Genomic DNA, 19,940 nt, shown 5'->3' with positions numbered 1-19,940 from the left:
GGGTTTGATCCCTAGGCCGGGAACTAGATCCCACATGGAGCAACCAGGAGCTCACCTGCCCCAGCTAAAGTTCCCAAATGCCACAACAAAGATCTAAGATCCCCAGGTGCCCCAGTGAAGACCCAGTGCAGCCTAACAAAATAGGTCTTTTTTAAAAGTAAATTTAACATGGTTTGCAGGTTAAAATCTCTTTACTTTTTCTTTCTTACTTTTTAAATTATGAAAATATGCTAACAAATTTATAGGAAGCTTGGAAAATACAAAGTTACATATAGTGCCACTATATATTACAATTATTTGTTTTAAGAAGAGAAATTAAGATTTTTAGTTGGCGTTTCAGATGTGTTTCAAATGAGCAGCCATGTTTAAAAACAACTGGACTATACGTGATCTTTTACTTTAATATCTAGTTTATTTCACATTTTCTGTTTCATATTCAGGGCTCCCATTTCATTTAGTTTATGTTTTCCAATTTCTCTGCCTCTTTTTTTTTATGTTCTTTCTCAAGACTTTATCAAGCATAGTAGAAAAGCTTTTGTATACATATAAATATACAAATAGTATGTACTATATAATATATATATATATACACACCCACACACATACACACTAGAAAACTTAAGTCTTTTTAAATGATGCTATTTCCAAACTTTAGAATCACGGCACACCTACAGTGCTTTGGAATATGCAGCGGACTTGATAACAAGGACAGGAAATGACCTGCAAGATTTACATCCCCATAAAAGAGGCAAAGTTTCCGAGTCAGGAAAGGGCAAGTGTTCATAAGAATAGCCCGTACCTGGAGGCACATCCCCATTAGGCTTCCTGGCCTTACTCAGGGGATGGCTGCAGGTGAACCCCCTGAGATGCCATCTTCCTTTTTACCAACTACATGTATTATTTCTGAATATCTTTTTATAAAAATGATGGTGCCTGAATTTTTCTTATTTTCATCTAACCTATCATTTCAACCAGAAAAAAATAAAAATCACAGTATAAAAACCCATTAAGAAAAGCTGTTAAATGTCAGAAGCAAATATGACAATCATAAAAAGCACAGAGGATTTTTAGGGCAGTAAAAGTATTCGGTAGGACCCTATCATGATGGATATGTGTCATTACACACATGTCCAAACCCACAGAACATACAACGCGGAGCTCTGACTGAGGTATCTATGGACTCTGGGTGATCATGGTGTGCCAGATAAGTGATCAACTGTAACGAATGCCCCCTCCAGTGGGGGTGTTGGTAGTGGGAGGGAAGAGGGTTCTGTGTGTGAGAGGGCAGGGGGTAAATGAGAAATCTCTGTATTCCCCTTGATTGTAATGAACCAAAACTGCTCTTAAAAAAAATTTGGGGGGAAAAAAATATTCAGTACTGAAAGCTGTTAAGTGTCAGAAACAAATTTGCCAATAATAAAAAGCTCACAGACAACGATGCTTCTAAGGAGTACCTGACGCTGGTCAGATCATATCTCAAGACCCCAAATTCACAAACAGGGTCAATCCACCCTCCCTCGTAAAAGCAGAGGCTGGCTTGCTGGTCGGTTGCTCAGTCGCGTGCGGTCCTTTATCACCGCATGGACTGCAGCGCACCAGGCCTCCCTGTCCTTCACCATCTTCCAGAGCTTGCTCAAACTCATGTCCACTGAGTCAGTGATGCCATCCAACCATCTCACCCTCTGTCATCCCCTTCTGCCTTCAATCTTTGCCAGCATCAGGGTCTGGCTTGGCGAAGGTCAATAAATAAGTTTTAGGGGTTGCCTGAGCAGGAGCGTTTCTCCCCCAGAGGTGTCTGACAGTATCAGCCTGGCACCCGAGACTATTAACCCGCTGAGTCAATTAAGAGAAATGCCCTTTCTCACAGAGGAGACAGACAAACCCCATCTGCCCGGTACCTGCACTAGGCGTTCCCTGGCTACGCTGCCTGCGACGGGCGTGCAGGACTGAACAGTCCAGCTGGAGCGCAGAAAAGGATGCCAAGAGCCGCTGGTTGTAATGCATTAAGTCATTAAGCTCTTGTCACATTTAGCAACCAGCCCCAAGAATATTCTGAGCTGTTATTTCCCTCTTTGAAAGAAATGCCGTCCTGCCTACAAGAATGCAGCAGAGGGACAGCATGTGCCTTGCGCTTTCAGCTGCATGTGCGGAGGAATCCTTTGGGAAGGGAAACAAAAAGAGAGAGACCAGCAGAGGTCATCCTGCTCCCAACCTGGACCCGCAGCTGACTCCTGCAAGGGAGGGGCAGGGCAGAGAGCACGGCCGGGCACCCACATGTGACAGCCTGTGCCAATCACATCGAGAGGGGCAACGTGGGCCAGACCAGAGAATTCATGGCCAAGAAAGCCGAAGAGGAGGGCCTGAGAAACTGCCTGAATTAGCACCTGGTGGATTGGCATTTCTGGATCCTGGGCTCAACCTGGGAGACCTTCCCAGGAATCCCAGGAAGTTCCCTTCTGACTTGAGCATCTGATGGTGCTCGGTCCCCCATCCTTCAGAATCAATTCTCCGGGAGCCGCCCACTTTACAGGCGGCTCTAATGCCTCACTCCGCCTCCTTGGCGCTCCAAGGCTTGCATGGGAGTCCTTCGCAGAGGGGAGGAGCGGCCCTTTTTCCCGGGATGAGCACGGGGACCATGTTATGGGCGCCCAGAGCACGTGTTGATGGGAGCGGAATGCAGTCTTTACGGCAGTTTCTATAGGTAATGGGACAATAACCACCAAATTTAAGACTTCATAAAAATTTTCATTCTCACTGTGAGGGAACCAAGGAACTGAGATAGAAATCTTCTTTCTTTTTTCCCCCTGATTGGGGGGAAAAAAAAAAAAGCCCTGGCAGAGCCTGGTAATGTGTCTGAGTGACTATAAAGCAGGAATGATGACTTAGGCCAGCTGCACAGAGGCCAAGCTGAGGATGTCCTTAAGCCAAGTCTCCACGTCCTTGGAAAACAGCGCAGAGGACGCTGAGACCCTTGCGGCCCCGCTGGGGTGAACGAACATGAAAGGGAGAGGTCAGAGGAACCGGAGCCCAGCTGAATTCTAGGGTTAAGGGGCTCTGTGAATCTAGGTGCCCTGCTCACGGGAGGCTTCCCAGGTGGCCTTAGTCGGAAACACAGGAGACCTGGGTTTGATCCCTGGGTCGGGAAGATTCCCCTGGAGGAGGAAATGGCCACCCACTCCAGTATTCTTGCCTGGAGAATCCCAGGGGCAGAGGAGCCTGGCAGGCTACAGTCCGTGGGGTCACAGCGAGTCGGGCACAACTGAGCGGCTACGCACACCTTGAACTGGAGCCACACCACTACTGAAGGTGGCTTCAGGCGCAAGTGCGAAGAGCAAAAGGGGCATTTCCGTGTTTAACTGCAGTCACGATCCCTAGGACTCTCTGAAGTTCTTTCGGTAAATTCTACTCCTAACACTTAGTTGCCGTGGTCGGGGGATGTATTTATTTTTACAACTTATTGGATGAAGTGCTTCTTGGTGTGAATCATCCTCTTGTACCTTGACTACTTTTCTATTTTCTAAATCCATCATTTTATTTTTTTTTAAATATTCATTTATATGTTTTTATTATTTATTTGGCTGCATTGGGTCTTAGTTGCCACATGCAGGGATCTTTCATTGCAGCACGCAGGCTCTTTGCTGCTACAGCCCAGAGTCGGCTCTCTAGCTGTGGCAAGCAGGCTTAGTTGCCCGGGACATGTGGGCAATTCCCCGACCAGGGATCAGAACCCAGATCCCCTGCATTGGAAGGGGGATTCTTAACTGCCGGACCACCAGGGAAGTCCCTCAAATCCATCATTTTAAAAGGCAGCTCCAACTAAGGGGAAGGGAAGAATGGGTTGAGGACTCCTTGTAAGCATCCCCTCTCCCCGGTGATGTATGACATGAGGTGCTGGATTCTCAGCTCTGACAACGAGATGCGCGTCACCCTCCCCTCAGGTCCAGGCGAGTACGGACAGCACCCAGTCACCAAAGACTCCATGGGCTCAAAGCCATCCCATCTCAAAGCTGTCCCCAGAGCTCCAACTCATCCCTGTTCCTTTCTTCAACCTTCAAGAAGCTCTTGAATGTGATTTTCCCACAAAGAATGACCTCAGATTTTGCCTTCTTTTACGAACACCTAGATCAGGCCCTGGGACACACACACACAACACACACTTGCTTGCACTTTTCTTCTTCAATTCCAAAGGCAAGGTCGACCTTCTCCTGACCTCTATGTGTTAAACATTCTGATTCATCCAGTGAAACCTTAGTATAAAAATGAAAACTGGTTCTCAAAGCTGCCACTCTTTGTCAGCTGAAGGAGAGTATAAAACCAAAGAATTGCCTCTGGATATTCACAGGAATTTCAGCGCTTCCGCGAGTTATGCAGTTAGAAAATAAATTCAAAGTTGTTTCCTTCGCTTAAACACACTTGAGAGAAATGCTGTGTACATAGGTTAAGATCCTCACTGCTAGGAAAACACATGGCTGTTGACAAAGAGAGATTGTTACCTTCAACTTGCTAAATTACAGTACAATGCACAATGATCTAATTTTAATTAATAAAGGGGCACCATAGTTCTACGCAAAACACAGTTGCTATACAAAATTAAATTTTAAAAGTTTACCGAATGTCTTTAGAGATTATCACAAAGTACTAACAGATGATATAATACTGACAAACCTTAAAGTGAGGTGACAATACACAATGAAGTGTACTGAATTCAATGATAACTATGCCACATTTTTGACATGTTAAAAAAATGGTCAGAGAACAGGAAATCTCTGCTCCCTGGAATATTCAAATCTAAAGAATTAAGGATAACATTAGTAAGGACATTCGACTGATTATTAGCCCTTACTTTTATTAAAAAATTCATGTGAAACTAATACTTAATCATTTTTCATATGGTTACAAAGACCAATTACAGAAGCTTAACTATTTTTCTCCATCCTAAAGGAAACCAACCCTGAATATTCGCTGGAAGGACTGATGCTGAAGTGGAAGCTCCAATACCAAAGCCTCCTTATGCAAAAAGCCAACTCATTGGAAAAGACCCTGATGCTGGGAAAAACTGAAGGCGAAAGGAGAATGGAGTGGCAGAGGATGAGATGGTTAGGTAGCGTCAGCAACTCGATGGGCATGAATTTGAGCAAACTCTGGGAGATAACAGAGGAGAGGGGAGCCTGGCGTGCTGCAGTCCGTGGGTTGCAAAGAGTCAGACACGACAGAGTGGCTGAACAACGACAACTACTACTTATCTCAACTCTTTGGGAACTACTGAAACAAAAGACATCTCACGCAGCCACCATTGTAGCTCCAGTATTAAAAGCCTGCAACAAATATATTCCATTTGGTTTCCTGAAGCACCTAGATAAATCAGCCACAGATGAAAATCCGATAGTATCTGTCCAGCATTGTCTTGAGTTATAGTGTTCCCTCCAGGGGTGTGGAAGTTCAAAGGCAGCAGACTCACACACACGCTTTCCCATGGAAGAGATTACTGAAAATCATTCCAATATCTACAGTATGCTCAGAGACGACAAAGCAAAATCCTTCTGAAACACAAAGACAAAAATGTTGCCATTCCCAGTTTTGTGTGTTTAGTCTTTGTTTTTTTTCCGAGAATGTGAATCTTGAGGCATGCAACTATTGTCTGTTGCTCAAATGCTAACAGATAAACTGCTCCATCATCCTATCCTTGACAGGATAGGACACACTGACTTAATTCTGCACAAATCTCAGAGGAAGCAGTATTACCTAGAATCCAGCACAAGAGAGAAGGAAAAAGGAAAAAAAAACACTGCTTCATGTGATGAGTCTAATGCTTTATTAACTCATTTTTAAAACGTGGGCCTAAATAAGGCATCAAAGTTCTTCAGAACTACTTATGCTATGTATCAGAGGTCAGAAAACTATAGCCTGTGGACCAGATCTGGCCCACTTCCTGCTTTTATAAATAAAGTTTTTTTGGAACTCAGTCATGTCTATTTGTCTACCTATTATCTGCATCTACCTTTCTGCTTCACCAGCAGAGATGAGTTTTTACAACACAGATTGAATGACCCCCAAAGTCAAAACTATGTATCATGTAACTCTAAGAAAAACTCTACCCGCCTCTGCTCTAAACTATTCTTTCCCTTAACAATTAGGTAATAAAGTCACTTGCCTGCTAAGGGAAACCCCAAATGTGATAATCATCCATATTCTCAACATGTACAAGAACAAATGATGTTCTGCTTTCCTGGGGAGAAGGGGACAGTACTTCCAAGTCTACATAATGTTTCTTGGTTATTCAGGTACAAGTTGAAAACAAATACTAATATCTATATTTTGTCTCACTGAAAGTTGTTCCCTGATATTTCTGGAGAAGATTCCTGATCACCCACAACTTCTTGATTGTGGTTTTCATGTAAGATTCCAGACCTAGCCAGTCACCTGTGTTCACCCCTCTGTGCGTCCCCCTCAACCGACATGGAGCTGATAACCATGACCTATGTTCATGGAGCCTCTAGGAAGCTTAGAGTTCTAATTCATGAAATCGCTAGAACTATGAGCCAACGGGCACACAGTGAGTTAACTCAACGAAGATGAGCGAATGAGAGCGGTGGTGTTTTCTCTCTTCCCAGGAAGGCCCAGAATGCAGTAACAGTTAATGAAGGAAAGATGTCGCCCGAAACTGACTACCCTTTATGGAGAACAGAACCTGATACGCCAAGACCTGTCACTCATCCAGAGTAAATTAGAATATATTTAAATGAAACATTAATAAGCCAATTCACCTATTTATATTAGGGAGAGGAGAGTGTTATCTTAAAAACAGGAATAAACTCAACTGGTCAAGGCCGGCGAAGCGTTAAGAACACCTTGCTCTACTGTGCTAAGTCGCTTCAGTCGAGTCTGACTCTGTGTGAACCCCTGGACTGCAGGCCGCCAGGCTCCTCTGTCCGTGGGATTCTCCAGGCAAGAATACCGGAGCGGACTGCCACTTCCTCCTCCAGGGGATCTTCCCGACCCAGGGATCGAAACCACGTCTCTTGCATCCCTGCATTGCAGGCGGATTCTTTACCGCTGAGCCATTGGGAAAGACCCTAAGAACCCCTTAGTGCATGCCAATTTACTCTAACTCTGAAAAGTGGTGTAGGCAAAAAGAAAAATCTTCCAAGGTGCTACACAAGTAGCCCTTCAATTTACATTTCACTTGCTAGTACTTCGTAACACTGTGGAAAAGATGAGATAAGAGAAAACATGGAGAGCACCCAGCAAAACACAGGGTCCTCTGGGAGACAAGTCTGCCTACTGTTTTAGCTCTGGTTTCTACTGAGAGTTCATGTCATCTTTTACTCTGGTAAAGACAGGGTCAAGGGGAATTTTAGCGAACCGAGAACACTCATGTTTTGCTCTGACAACCCAAATCTGCCCACTATCCTACTCTGGGAACAGGTACAGACGCCCACCACAAGCAATTTCAGAAGTTTCCAGGGTATATACGTGCATTCATATGTGTATATAAACAAGAATGTATGGTAGATGATACTTGAGACAAAAGGTAGAGTCCTGCAAAGTCACATATTAAGAAATTTTTGACAACCTGAATCCAAGTGCATAAGAGACAGTGGTTATTTGAAGGCAGGCTTCATCAAAATGAGCCTTTGATAAAGTGAAAGCTATCAGTTTACCTGTTGCCAAGACACCCTTTCATATAAGGAGTTTGTTTAAAGTGGGCTACACCCACGGATGAATAACCCTTTTAAAATATTGATTCTGTTCTGTATTCAAAGGTGGAGATTATGCATGCTTGTCAAGAAATAAAGAGTAAAGAAATCTATGGGAGATCTTTGCATTTTACATGGTATACAGATATTATACTGTGCTTTACTGGAGCTTATTTAAATTTCATGGCAAACATCAGCCACGTTTCAACACTTACCATATGTATGCATCACACCTTAAGCTGATTTCAGTACAGTGATGTTTTTAAAATGTCCTTTGAGGACTAACAAAGTATCCTTGGCCATCAGAAAAGCCAAGAATTCAACAAAGAACTCTAAACATGCCTAATGTACAAAAGGAACACATTCTTTGTGAATCCACACACTCTGGGCCATGGGCATCTGTCTCAGTCCACTTATTCGACCAGGAGGAGATGGTGACCACACTGTGAAGTGGTTTTAATCTGCTTATTCTCTTATGAGAGATTATCTAAAATATCAAATCAAATTCACACAATTCACCCACAACCGCAGAGCCCAAACACAGAATTCCCAGGGCCGAGACCCAAAGTTTGACATCAGAACCCTCATTCCTAGTCCACAGTGGAGCTGGGAGCAGAGAAACCTCCAGAAGTGAAAATGCTAATTAACACCCAGGGACCAAAAAGGAAAGAGCCAATAGCTGATGAACCTGAAGGTGAAGATGTCGACTCTACTATTTTCATGGTGTGAATGAATCACAATGCTTATTTTAAGGGACTCAGAAGTATCATCAGCATTTTCATGTGACAATATTTACTCCACTGGAGAGAGGAGGCAGAAGATACCATTAAAACAAATTTCTTCATTTTCATGTTCGGATTCAGTAAACAAAATAAATCATCAATGAATTTCATCTTCCACTAGAAATTTAGGGCACAATGCTCATAGCCCAGGACAGCCTCATGAAAGGATAATTTTACATTTGCTCCTGCTGATCAAATGGAGCAAGGTGAGCCACATTCAGACGGGGAGAGATCCGGAGCATGAGATGGGCCAGGAGGGGACAAATCACAACTGACGAGGACACGCTGAACTGAGGCCAAGAGAGGGCATCTGCGGTCTCAGCTATCAGTGTCGAGAAGCCTCACCCACTGCTGAAACGCCAAGCCTCAGTGAACATTTCCAACATTTAACAAACTCCGAGACATTAGATGTTGGGGGGAGTGGGTCCATGATGGGAACACACGTAAAAATGAGTTCAGATTTCCTTAAAACTTGACACTGAGTAAGAGATCTCTCTACTAATGGTCTTCCATCTTTTTGGTGAAACTTTGGTGAATTTCCAAATTCACGTCTCAGTTTTATTTTTTTAAAAACAAGCTGATTTTCAAGTTGTTTCCTTTAAGCCTCTGAAACAGCCATTGAACACCAGTAAGAAAGAGCTTTGTACAATTTGCCTCCCTGCCTTTCCAGGTGGTTGAGTGGTAAAGAATCTGCCTGTCAAGCAGGAGACATGGGTTCAATCCCTGGGTCAGCAATATCCCCTGAAGAAGGAAACAGCAACCCACTCCTGTGTTCTTACCTGTGAAATCCCATGGACAGGGGAGGCTGGAGGGCTACAGTCCACGGGGTCGCAAAAGAGTCAGACAACTGAGCGAGGGCAACAGCAGCAGCTGGAAGGAAATGCATGTTCTGGCAAATTCACAGTCACCAGTGGGATGGAAGGGGGAAGGGATATCTAGAGATTTGGGGAGGGACATGTACACACTGCTATATTTTAAGCGGGTAACCAACAAGGACCTACTGTATGGCACAGGGAACTCTGCTCAATGTTACACGGCAGCCTGGATGGGAGGGGACTTCGGGGGAGAACGGACACATGTATGTACATGCGTGGCTGAGTCCCTTTGCCGTCCACCTGAAACCAGCACAACCTTGTCAAGCAGCTGTGTTGTTTAGCTGCTAAGTCCTGTCTGACTCTTCTTCATCCCATGGACTGCAGCCCTCGCACCCCCTCTGTCTATGGGATTTCCCAGGCAAGAATACTGGAGTAGGTTGCCATTTCCTTCTCCAAAGAATCTTCCAGACCCACAGATCAAACCCACATCTCCTGCATTGGCAGGTGGACTCTTTACTACTAAACCACTTGGGGAGCCTAATAATCAGCTATACTCCAATATAAAAGAAAAAGTTAAAAAAAAAAGAAGAAATGCGTGAGCTAGGATATGAAGACCCCTCCCCTCTTCTGAGCTCAGAGGCCTGGGGGCAGGAAGAGTACCCACCAGGGAGCCGTGGTCAGTGTTGCAGGGACTGCTCTCAGCCTTAATCCTCTGCACGGCATCCTCACCATACGCTCTTTAACCTACCACACTGGGTTCTGTATCAGTATTCAAAAAAAAAAAAAAAATTAGAGAAAAGAGAACCCTAAACAGCATGTATAAGTAAAATGTCTTTCTTCTGTTTAAATCCTGCAGGAAGTTTAATTTGTATAAGAAATACGTCCAGGTTATGTTTTCAGGTATTGCTTTAATATTAGTTAAAGGTGCACTAGTATTAACAGATGTGAACCTTAGAGGCCTTAGAAAGGCTTCCAAGGCCAGTGCATGTCTAGAGTCTTACCGCCGCTCCAGAATGTGCCAAAAGCCAAATTAGGCAAATTGGAAACGGGGAGCTCTGCAATCCGACAGCGCAGTGGAATTAAAGTAATGGCCTATTTAATTCTCCAAGGATTCGGCAAAATGAAACAGAGAAACGTTGGTGAAAAACACGGGTCTGAAAGTCTGTGTGTGACCTTAGAGGTCACCCAACAGAAACAGACAGGCTTTTAAAAATTCTTCCTCTTACCACTTGGGAGTTTGGCATGAAGGAACAAAATGCTTGCTTTCCCACGGATGGCAGCTGGCTACCACATCACCCGTGATCCACCTTACTAAGCAAATAGATCCGGAAGATCATCATAATGCAGCGTCAGGATGCTTAGCCTTGGAAGAGTCTGAGATGGTCTTTAGTGATATATACAGAACATGCATGCTGTGATGGATCCTTCTAATAACCAGTATCCAACGAGGAAAACATGGGTTAAGATCATTGAAGTTACATTGGACAAGCATAATGTACCATCCAAATTTGAGATGGTTATGGTGTATTGCTGTTTCAGAGACTGTTTTTACTCCAAAGTATAACTGATATGGTGATCAGATGAGTTTAGAAGTAAAGGGGAAACGATGCCTGGTCAAAAGCACGCCTCAGTCAGCCTACACAAGTGATGTGCTGTATGACAGCGTGCCATTAGCAGGTGACATTTCTGGTCAGAATGTTCCATGATGGAGCCAAGCCAAGCCGACCCCATGAGAGCCTGGAAGGCTACAGCCTGCTCTGGACATGGGTAGCTGGGGTGGCCAGGAATGGATTCCTCTGGTCAAGGCCACTCCTCAAGGAGGACTATGATGTCTGAGCAGCGCACAGTACAAACAAGATAACACTCAATGTGACCCCACGTGCTAGTACTAAGTCCCTTTAGTCATGCCTGATTGTTTGCAATCCTAAGAACTGTAGCCCCTCCAGGCTCCTCTGTCCATGGGATTCTCCAGGCAAGAATACTAGAGTGGGTTGCTATTTCCTCCTCCAGGGGATCTTCCCGACCCAGGGATTGAACCCGTGTCTCTTAAGTCTCCTGCATTGGCGGGTGGGTTCTTTATCATCAGCACCACCTGGGAAGCCCCTGAGCAAAGCTCAAATTGATTTCAAAAGAATAAATCTGAGTGGGGCAGGGTAGCGCGGTGGCAGCAGGCAGTACTGGATTTGAATCTAGACTCTGTCACTTCCTAGCTGTGTGACCTTGGAGAAATGACCTGACCTGTCTGTTCTTCCTCTGGGAGAAGACTGAAAGAGGATCTGTCTCCTGGCTGTCTTCTGAGGATAACAGGGGACGCTGTGCAGCACGTCAGGCATGTGGCCTTATGCAGGCATGTGACTAAGGAGACCCAACTTTGCTGTCACACAGGGCTTTGTGGAAGGAAAAGAGTGACAGAGAATTCTGTGTTCTCCTTGCCCCCGTCCTTCCTCCATCTCTGTGAATCCTCAGGTGGGCACAGAAGGCAAACAAGGCAATGCCTGCACTGGATACCCCAGGGGAGGTGCTCCCGGGGGCACTGACCACAGGCCTCATGCCCGCCGGGCAGACGGCTCAAGGAAGGGTCATCCCCCGTCTGGACACCAGTGAAGTGGATTAGCAGAGCAGACACTGAGGCGGGAAAGCCATTTTTATCCCTTCTTGACCTAATTCTGGTCAGAGGTATCATTGGCCTGGGCATATTACCTGGTTTATGAGGGGTTGCCTTCAGCGGCTCAAAGAGCAGCCAGCATTACCAGCAAGGATTAAGAAAAGCCCTTTAGCTTCTTCCTCATCCGGAAGGGATCTGCTCCCAGCAGATTAGATGTGGATAATGAGAAATCCCCACAGACCCCATCACCTAGACCACCCAATGAAGGTCAGCCACATGAGGTCCAGGGTATTTATTTCTCAGCACAGCCACCTAAAGGAGAGGGGGTAGTGATGGAACTGGGGGAGGAGAAAGCCTCTGGGTTTGCAGACCTTGCACATAAGGGGTCTTGAATGGGGCAAGGGGAGTCAGAAGCCCGTGCCCACCCTTCACCTCTTCTCACTGGCGTGGTGTGTTCAAGAAAACCTCCAACCACTTTTGTTCTCTTTACAAATAAAACCATTCCATTTCCTACAGATAAATGAGATACACAATGATGCGTTAGAGAAAACCAAGAATTGCAACTCGTCTGCCTGATGCTCAGTTTCTCGGAACCAAATTGTGATCCAGGCCAATACTCCATCCCCAGCTGCTCATCGTGGAAGGAGAGGGAACCAGGAGTGGGGAGAGCCCCGGGACATGGACAAGGACTCGAGAAACACAGCTCTGATTCCCACCAGAAGGAAATGCAGCTTTCCTACCAGGACACGGGAAGAGTCACGCGCAGGGGCGTTCACACAGAGGGGTACACTTATGATCAGGAGGTCAGTCCTGAAAGCGGGCGGTAAATGCTTGAGCAGAATACGAAAAGGGATTCATTCAGAGGGCTTCTCACTAGTCTCCGAGGCTAAAGATGAGGTCCAGCTGCAGCCCCTTTGAGCACTAGGTCTCGTTCTTGAAAGAGAAAAGAAAAACGCCTCGATGTGACTGATCTCTTCACTACAGGCTTAGGTCAAGCTGAGTTACCTCCCCTCTATGGGAGCTGGGCACAGCTGAAATGTACCCACATCTTCAGAACTGAAGCATAGAACCTGCCATCACAGACTCAGGCTCACCCAGTAGGCACAGTACAACACCAAAGGACCAGATAGGGAAGCCATCTCCAACGTGAACTCTGCTGCAGATGCATCTAAGAGCCAAGCAGACATCCAGGAGAATGCTAGAAAAACATGCTCCCAAAGAAGGATGCTCCAACATGAGTCTAATCAGAGCCTTACCTACAGCACCTGACTTTTCTCTTGGCTTGAGTTGTGGAGAGGAGGAGGCTTCAGAAGATACAAGTTAATTTCACTGACAGGCTGGTTCAATGAAAGGGACAGATCACTGGGGAACTTGTGTGCACATACTGGAATGACATGGGGATAATCCCCAGACAGAAAGGAGGCATTCTTGATGAATTTTTCCATAAGTACACAACCATGCGAACACCTGGGTCAAGATGCACAGAAGGCAGTGTGGCTCTGTGTGATTAGTGTGCTCAAAGATAACCATCCTTCTGACATCTACCACCACTGGGAAATTTTTCACCTCTTGGACCCAGTTTCGGTGGAATCATGAGACACTGTTGTGCCTGGCTTCGGCTGCACAAGGTTTGTGAAGGTCATTCACACTGCATGCATAAGCAGTAATGCCTTTTTCCTGCTGTATAGTATTCCACTGTCTGAATAAAGCCCCCAAAGTTTAAGCATTTGGGTTATTTCCAGTTCAGAATTCAGATGGACAAAACTAAGGAACATCCTTTTATGTCTTTGACTGCTATATTCTTATCTTTTTTTAACACAGAAATGGAGATCTCAGAATTTACTAAACTAGAGCTGAAAAGCCAGCATTTCTCTGTAGAGCACCTACACACATCTAAGAAGGAAGCAAAAGAAAAGAGATGCAAATATTTTCTTATCATCTGTCTTGTACTTTCTTATAGTTTTATTCTTAGGTGCTTCTGCTTTCCGAAAATCCCACATTAAATGTTTAGCTATTTGGGGGACTTCCTTGGTGGTCCAGTGGCTAAAACTCTGGTGTTCCCACTAGAGGGGCTTCGGGTTTGATCCCTGATCAAGGAACTAATCTGTGCAGCACAGCCAAAAAAATGTAGCTATTTTCCCCTTTGCCAGGGGAAGGGTTAATTCCTTGACCAGGGATCGAACCCATGTCCCCTGCAATGGAAGCATGGATTCTCAACCACTAGATTGCCAGGGAAGTCCCCAGATAATTTTAATAGACTCAGAAAAACAACTATGTCTACTTCAGTCATGAACAACTAAAAGCAGTCTTGGTGATACGAAAAACCTCAATTACATCCTCTGTTCACATTAAGTGGGTTTTCTCACCTGCCAATTACAGCTTTCCATTTTCTTCCTAGAATTCCGCATCATGTGGATCTCAACACCACTGCCCCCAGAGCTGCGTTCTGGCCAGCTCATGCTGCCACCTGTAGCTCTGTTCTGTCCTGCATTTAAGCATTTATGCATTTGTCTTCATCTGTTTTTGCTCAAGGTCCCTAAAACTTCAGTTTTCCATTACCAACAGCACAATTTCAGGATTTCCTGGCAGCTTTATTTACAGTGACATGTGTAAGAGATGGAAGACAGATTTCTGTTTTCTGAGTTAGCAATAAAGCAAAATTTACAGAAAGTTGCCCAAAATCCTTGGAGAGATTACTGCATCCACCGTGGCTACAGCCCACCCCCAGAGGATTATGTTGAAGGCATCCATGGCGACGCTCCCTCCCACCTGGCATTAAATGTCCCTAAGTCCCACACATCCCCAGTATCAGTTCCCTTCTAGGAAGAACAGCCGGCTACAGGTTCCCTGCCGCGCACACATCACCTGGCAAATCTCTCCAGCCAGCACGACCAGCACACTACCAGCCAGAGAAGTAAACAAGCTGAAAATTAGACTGGAGGACTCTAGGTTAAGAGAGGATAATAAAGAGCCCGGTGACAGAGTTTGGATCCACAGGTTCAGGATTCCCTTCTCGGGCATATCTGGATGCCAAGAATTATACAGTTGTGTGCTAATGTAGGAGGGAAAAGCAGGATGTTTTCCGTGTGTGCGGTATCTGTATGCATCACTCGAAGCATCCAGGTATAGACGAGGCATTACCTATAAAGGGGTTTCTAAAGAATGGTCACTACATAAAGCACCGACCTAGGCTCAATTCAACTCAGCGAGCCAGGACCCAGCAGAGCCTGAATCGCAGCACAGAGCTGGTGCTCAGGAAGGAACAGGCAGCAGTGTGAGCAGACCAGCTGAGACTGAAGGGCTGAGTGAGTGAAGAGACGTCACCGATTGTCCTCCCCATTCTCCCCCCACCCCGCCCCCCAGCCTGGCACTGCCCTCCCGTTTACCATTTCTCTGACCTTTCTTGGGAAACATCAAATCTAATGAACGTGGCTACTTTCAGGTATGCTCAAAGAGACTGAACTTCAAGCCCCCGGCCTGAGAAAATTTAGGGAGCCGGGTGGTCCGCGGCTAGCTGGCTGCCTAATCCCAGGCCTGGGACCAGGTCCCACAGGGATCTGCGAGGCCCCTGGGCCAGCGGCTCTGAGCTCCGAAGACCTCCTCGTTGGTGGATCTGGGGGGAACGGGGTAGCTCCTTTTGCTTCCCCAAGTGAGCTCAACTCTGGCCTGAAACAAACGCAGCAAGTGCCCTGGCCTGGCAGGTGGGCGGTGAGCGCCACTTGGGGGGCGGGGGGAGGGTGGCGGTCTTCGTGCGGAGGCGCCGGTTCCTGAATGTCAGCGGGCAGCAGACGCCGCGGGCGGGCTGCCTTTGGTACTCGAGCCAGTTACAGCCAGCCTGCCGGGCAGTCCCCGCTTAGAGGGGCTGACCCCAGGTTGGACCCAAGGCAGGCAGCAAATCCGCAGATGAAGGGGACAGCAGCCTAAGCCCCCCACGCGCTCCTGATTTCAAAACCGCGCTCGGATCGGTCGGCCGCCACCGCTGGCAGCCTGGGCGCGGGGTCCCCAGCGACCTCCTCCCTGGAAAAACCGCTGGGTCCCCGCCCTCCAGCTGCTGCTCGGAGGCGGCTCCAGCTCCAGGGCAGGCTCAACAAGTTCCCGGGCCGCGCAGCGCCGCCTGCAGCCCAGAAACCCCGAGGACGCGCCGCGGTGGAGCCCCGCGAGCAGGCGGCGGCCGCCGGCGGCTCCTTCCACCTCCTCCTCGGCTGGGGCTCGGGCGTCGGCGGGCGGGGGGGGCCCCTGCACTCCCGCCCGCTCGGCTCCCTCCGGGGCCCCCCCGCCCCACGCCCGCGGCCCCGGCCCGGCCCCGCGCCGCCCCCGCCCCCGCCCCGCGGGGCCCGGGGCTCCGCCCGCCTCGGTGCCAGGCGGGCGTACAGGCGGCAGGCGAGCGGCTCCGGCGCCCCGTCCTCCGGCCGCCCGGCTCGGCGGAGTGGCTGGGACCCGGGGGGCGGCGGCGGCGGCGGCGGCGGCGGCAAGGACTTCCCTCCCTCTCCCTCCGCCTCTCCGCCCCCGCCTCCCGGCCCCGGCGCCCAGATCTCGCCGAAGACGATCGCAGTCAATGAGGACATCGGAGGAGCACGGCGCCGGGTGGCTGTGGCTGGCTCCGCCGCGCCGCGAGCGAGCAAGCGCTCGGGCGTCCCCGGAGCCGGCCGAGCCGCTGCCTCGCCGCGCGCGTCGCTGAGCCGGGCCGGAGGGACGTGAGCTGCGGCGCGGGGGGGCCGGCCGGGCCGGGCCGGCGGCGGCGGTGGTGGAGGGGGGGCGCGGGCGGCGGGCCAAGCCCCCGAAGCCGAGCCTTCCTCCGCGCGAGCCCGGCGAGCCTCGCCGCGGATGCCCTGCCCGGAGTGCTCCGTGCCGCGCCAGGCTTGCCGGGGTCCGCGGCGAGACATGCCCGAGCCAGGCGCTGCACCGACCTCGACTTATCTGTAAGCCGCCGAAGGTAAGCAGAGCCCCGCGCGCCCTGCTCCCGCGCCCCGGCGCCCGCTGTGCTTGGCCGCGGCCAGAGCACCGCCCGGACGGGCGCCGACCCCGGGGTTCTCGCCCCGCGCCCCCGACTGGGCTGCGCGGAGGACTCGGCAGGCTGCCGGGGGCCGGGGCCGCCGGGAGCCGACCGGGCGGCGGGCGGGGGCGAGGGGCGAGGTTACGCAACTGCCTCTGGCCCGGGCCGGGTGGCCGAGGGGCGTCCGGCAACTTTGGCGACGGCCGGCGAGGAGCGGGTCCGTGTGTCTGCGATGTCGGTTCTAGACAAACGCCACAGCCTCCTATAGCACCCAACAGCCCGCGCCAGGCAGAACAGGAGGTGGTGGAGGGGGGCGGGGGGCGCTGGGGGCGGCCCTGGCCCGCGCCGATCTCGAGGTTTTGAAGTCTTTCCCAAACTAAAGCGAGCTGGCAAGTACGGCTGATTAACTTTGGGGGGATGAGTCCGGGCGGAGGGGCTCTGCACCGGCTGCGGAGGAGAGGCGTGAGCACCGCGAAGGCACGATGCCCACGTGAAATGCCCGTCTCCTCCCGAGGCGCCCGGGCTCGCCCGGGGTTGGCACCTTCCAGGGGCTGCGGGCCGGGGTCGGCGCCCGCGGGGCTTCCGGGGGTGCAGCATCCCCGAGTCAGACCCAGGACGGGCATGAGAAACCAACCCAGGCTGCAGACTGAGCGAGCGGGCCAGCCGACTGGAGAGCCAGGGCAGGAGGGAGGAGGGAGCCCGCGGGCCGGCCCGCGGCCGGGGCAGCGCCGGGAGCCCCAAGTCAAGAACGAGAGTCTGCGTCTTGCTGGTTCATGCTCAGGGTTCCCAGCTGGCATCTCCACTGCCAGGATAAAGAGCCTGTTCCTGTGACCTCAGCACAAGGCATGCCACAGGGGGATGGAGCTCGCAGTAAGGGGATGCCAGGAGTGGGGGTGCCTCTGGAGTACACCGGGGCTCGAAGCAGGGCGTTTGGCTCCTGTACAGAGAAGGGCCCTGACCCCTCTCCCGCTGCCGGTCTGTGCAGGACGGCTGGACCCTGAACCAGAATCAGCAGTGAAGCAGTTTTAATTTGACCTTGTCTGCTTAGGCGCTTAAATTCTGCGGAGGCATCCCAGGGTGAACTGGCCAAGATGGGGATGGAACTTTGGGCCAGACCTGCCTTGCCTGGGAACGCAGGAGGTATTTTCACAAGACTACAGCTCAGAGGAGGAGGGTCCAGCCAGCACACGGGGAGGTTTTCCTTGGATAAGCACTAACAAGGGGGTGGGGTAGGGGTGGTGGTCCCTTTCCATCTGCCAGAGAGAGGGGGGGATGTCAAGGTTACCCGACTGAGGACTTGATTGAAGACTACCACCCACATCACCTGACCCGGGCCATTCTCAATGAGGAGTACACGTATGAAATCACTTTAACCTCATTAAGCTTATGCTACAGACCCAGCAGAAAGTATAACCATCATTTCACTTTGCGGAGGCGGAAAGTGCTGGGGTTTTACTATTCACATTTTGTGCTATTTATTACATTCATGTTCCTGTTGAATGTGTCTTTTCAAAGAAAAGTTCATATTTATCTTTGCCTTTTTTTTTTTTGCTTTAGCGAACGTGTTGTTAGCTCAAAGGAAAAATGGAAGTCCTGCCATTTGCATGCCTCACCAGATATTAATAATTCACTATCCATGTTTACTACTTACATTAGATGGCACTGCTACTCATGATGGTTTTATTACAGGCGCATTTGCAGAAAAAAAAAATGTCTAGCACATCCATCACTAATTGCATGATTTTGCATAAATTATGTTAGCTACAGAGAGTTTGAGCTTTACTTCACTAAATTCATCATTTCCTCAAAGATAAGGTGATCCCGTTTAATTTCTTTAAAGCCCTCCTTAAAGATAGGTGCCCTTGAAAGGCAGAGGTTACCTTTCGATTTACTGGAGTTTATTAGTGTGATTAAGACATTAGCTTTTACTTAAATCAGTCCCATTGTCCTACTGAGACACAGCCACTGCTGGCCACACAGGTTAGTCAGGCCTCAGCTGGAAAGTTGGCACTTTTACTCTGGACTTTGGGGGCTTCTCTGTTCTGCCATAGTTGTTTTCCCCATGTGCAGGGTAAGGATTTTCTGTTTTTTATTTCTCCCTCTGTAGAGGGGAAAAAAAGAAAAACTTTGTAAGTAAATAAGTTAATTAATCGAAGACTTGTGTATGAAAGGCATCAGAGTACCAGGAAGATTCCTGCACAATGAAATAAGCAGTCAGAAAATAAAAATGATTCTCAGACTGTAGAGCTGAATCCAGCAGAGCAGTTGGACAGATGTGTTCGCTTAGCTCCACATTTGTATTCTCTTGTCTGTTCTCACCCATGGCTGTCTCATTTACAGCTACAACTACTGAACTCTCTTGTATGAGAAGCAGATTACTTATGTGGGGACAGGCTGCTTCTCGGGGAATAATAATAAAGAAATCACAGCTACACTGCAAAGCGGCAGTGCTGTGGCCCAGCATCAGTGTAGGTAGGCAGGGACCGGGTCGTCTGGAACTGCGAATTGTGAAGCCCTGGACGAGCCCACCAGGTACCTGAGTAGGTGCACTGCAAGGCTGCTGCTTAAGCAATCAGGCGCTCAGGAAACCACACCAGTTGTGCCTATTTAAGGCAAATCACAGTCATTTGGGGACTGTGGTCATGATGGTGACTCCCCCAGACAAAACTGGCACGGTTATGTTAAACAGTTCCTTCCTCAACAATTCCCTGACAAATTCCTCCAAGCCCTTCATTCCCCCACCACCAAAATGAGCTGACATAATTTATGAAGCAGTTTCTTTTTAGTCTCCTCACATATTTGATTTTAATATTTCATAACATGACTTCAATATTTTAAAGCAAAATTTAGTATGATTGATATGACATGACAACACTTTTATTACCAGGGAATTTGCATACAAACATTTGGATAAGTCTTTATCTAATATTTGGGCTGACCTATAACATAAATGTCATAAAGATGTTACACATTTTCATCAGTGTATTTTTAAAGTATATTTTTCTTATATATTAAGGACATAACACAGAGATATGGTGCCACGTTGTG

General features: G+C 48.6%; 3 protein-coding genes across 4 annotated transcripts in view; 1 reads left to right on the top strand and 2 right to left on the bottom strand.

Annotated features, from left to right (window-relative positions):
• DOCK1 (dedicator of cytokinesis 1) overlaps window positions 1–19,940 on the bottom strand; it is a 546,606-nt gene that overhangs the window by 248,872 nt on the left and 277,794 nt on the right. The gene's annotated exons all lie outside the window — the stretch shown is intronic.
• Window positions 1,359–16,782, bottom strand: LOC122709360 (translation initiation factor IF-2-like). The gene is made up of 2 exons (XM_043926665.1): window positions 16,463–16,782; window positions 1,359–2,982 (listed from the first exon to the last, which is right to left on the bottom strand). The coding sequence occupies exons 1-2, from the start codon at window positions 16,780–16,782 to the stop codon at window positions 2,883–2,885; spliced, it is 420 nt and encodes a 139-aa protein (XP_043782600.1). The 3' UTR covers window positions 1,359–2,882.
• INSYN2A (inhibitory synaptic factor 2A) overlaps window positions 16,708–19,940 on the top strand; it is a 60,766-nt gene continuing 57,533 nt past the window's right edge. The window contains exon 1 of the mRNA XM_043926664.1: window positions 16,708–16,832. The gene's annotated coding sequence lies outside the window, so the exon portion shown is untranslated. The remainder of the gene's footprint in view (window positions 16,833–19,940) is intronic.

The sequence above is a fragment of the Cervus elaphus genome, chromosome 15, assembly GCF_910594005.1.
Source record: "Cervus elaphus chromosome 15, mCerEla1.1, whole genome shotgun sequence".
Taxonomy (NCBI): Eukaryota; Metazoa; Chordata; class Mammalia; order Artiodactyla; family Cervidae; genus Cervus; species Cervus elaphus.
This window is presented reverse-complemented; position numbering and strand designations above follow the sequence as displayed.

Excerpts from the sequence above, each read along its gene's own strand:
- LOC122709360 (XM_043926665.1), bottom strand. The coding sequence starts at position 16,782 with ATGTCTCGCCGCGGACCCCGGCAAGCCTGGCGCGGCACGGAGCACTCC. Across the intron at positions 2,983-16,462 it reads CGGCGCCGTGCTCCTCCGAT|CGGGGCCGCAAGGGTCTCAG; the intron begins GTCCTCATTGAC and ends CGTTCACCCCAG.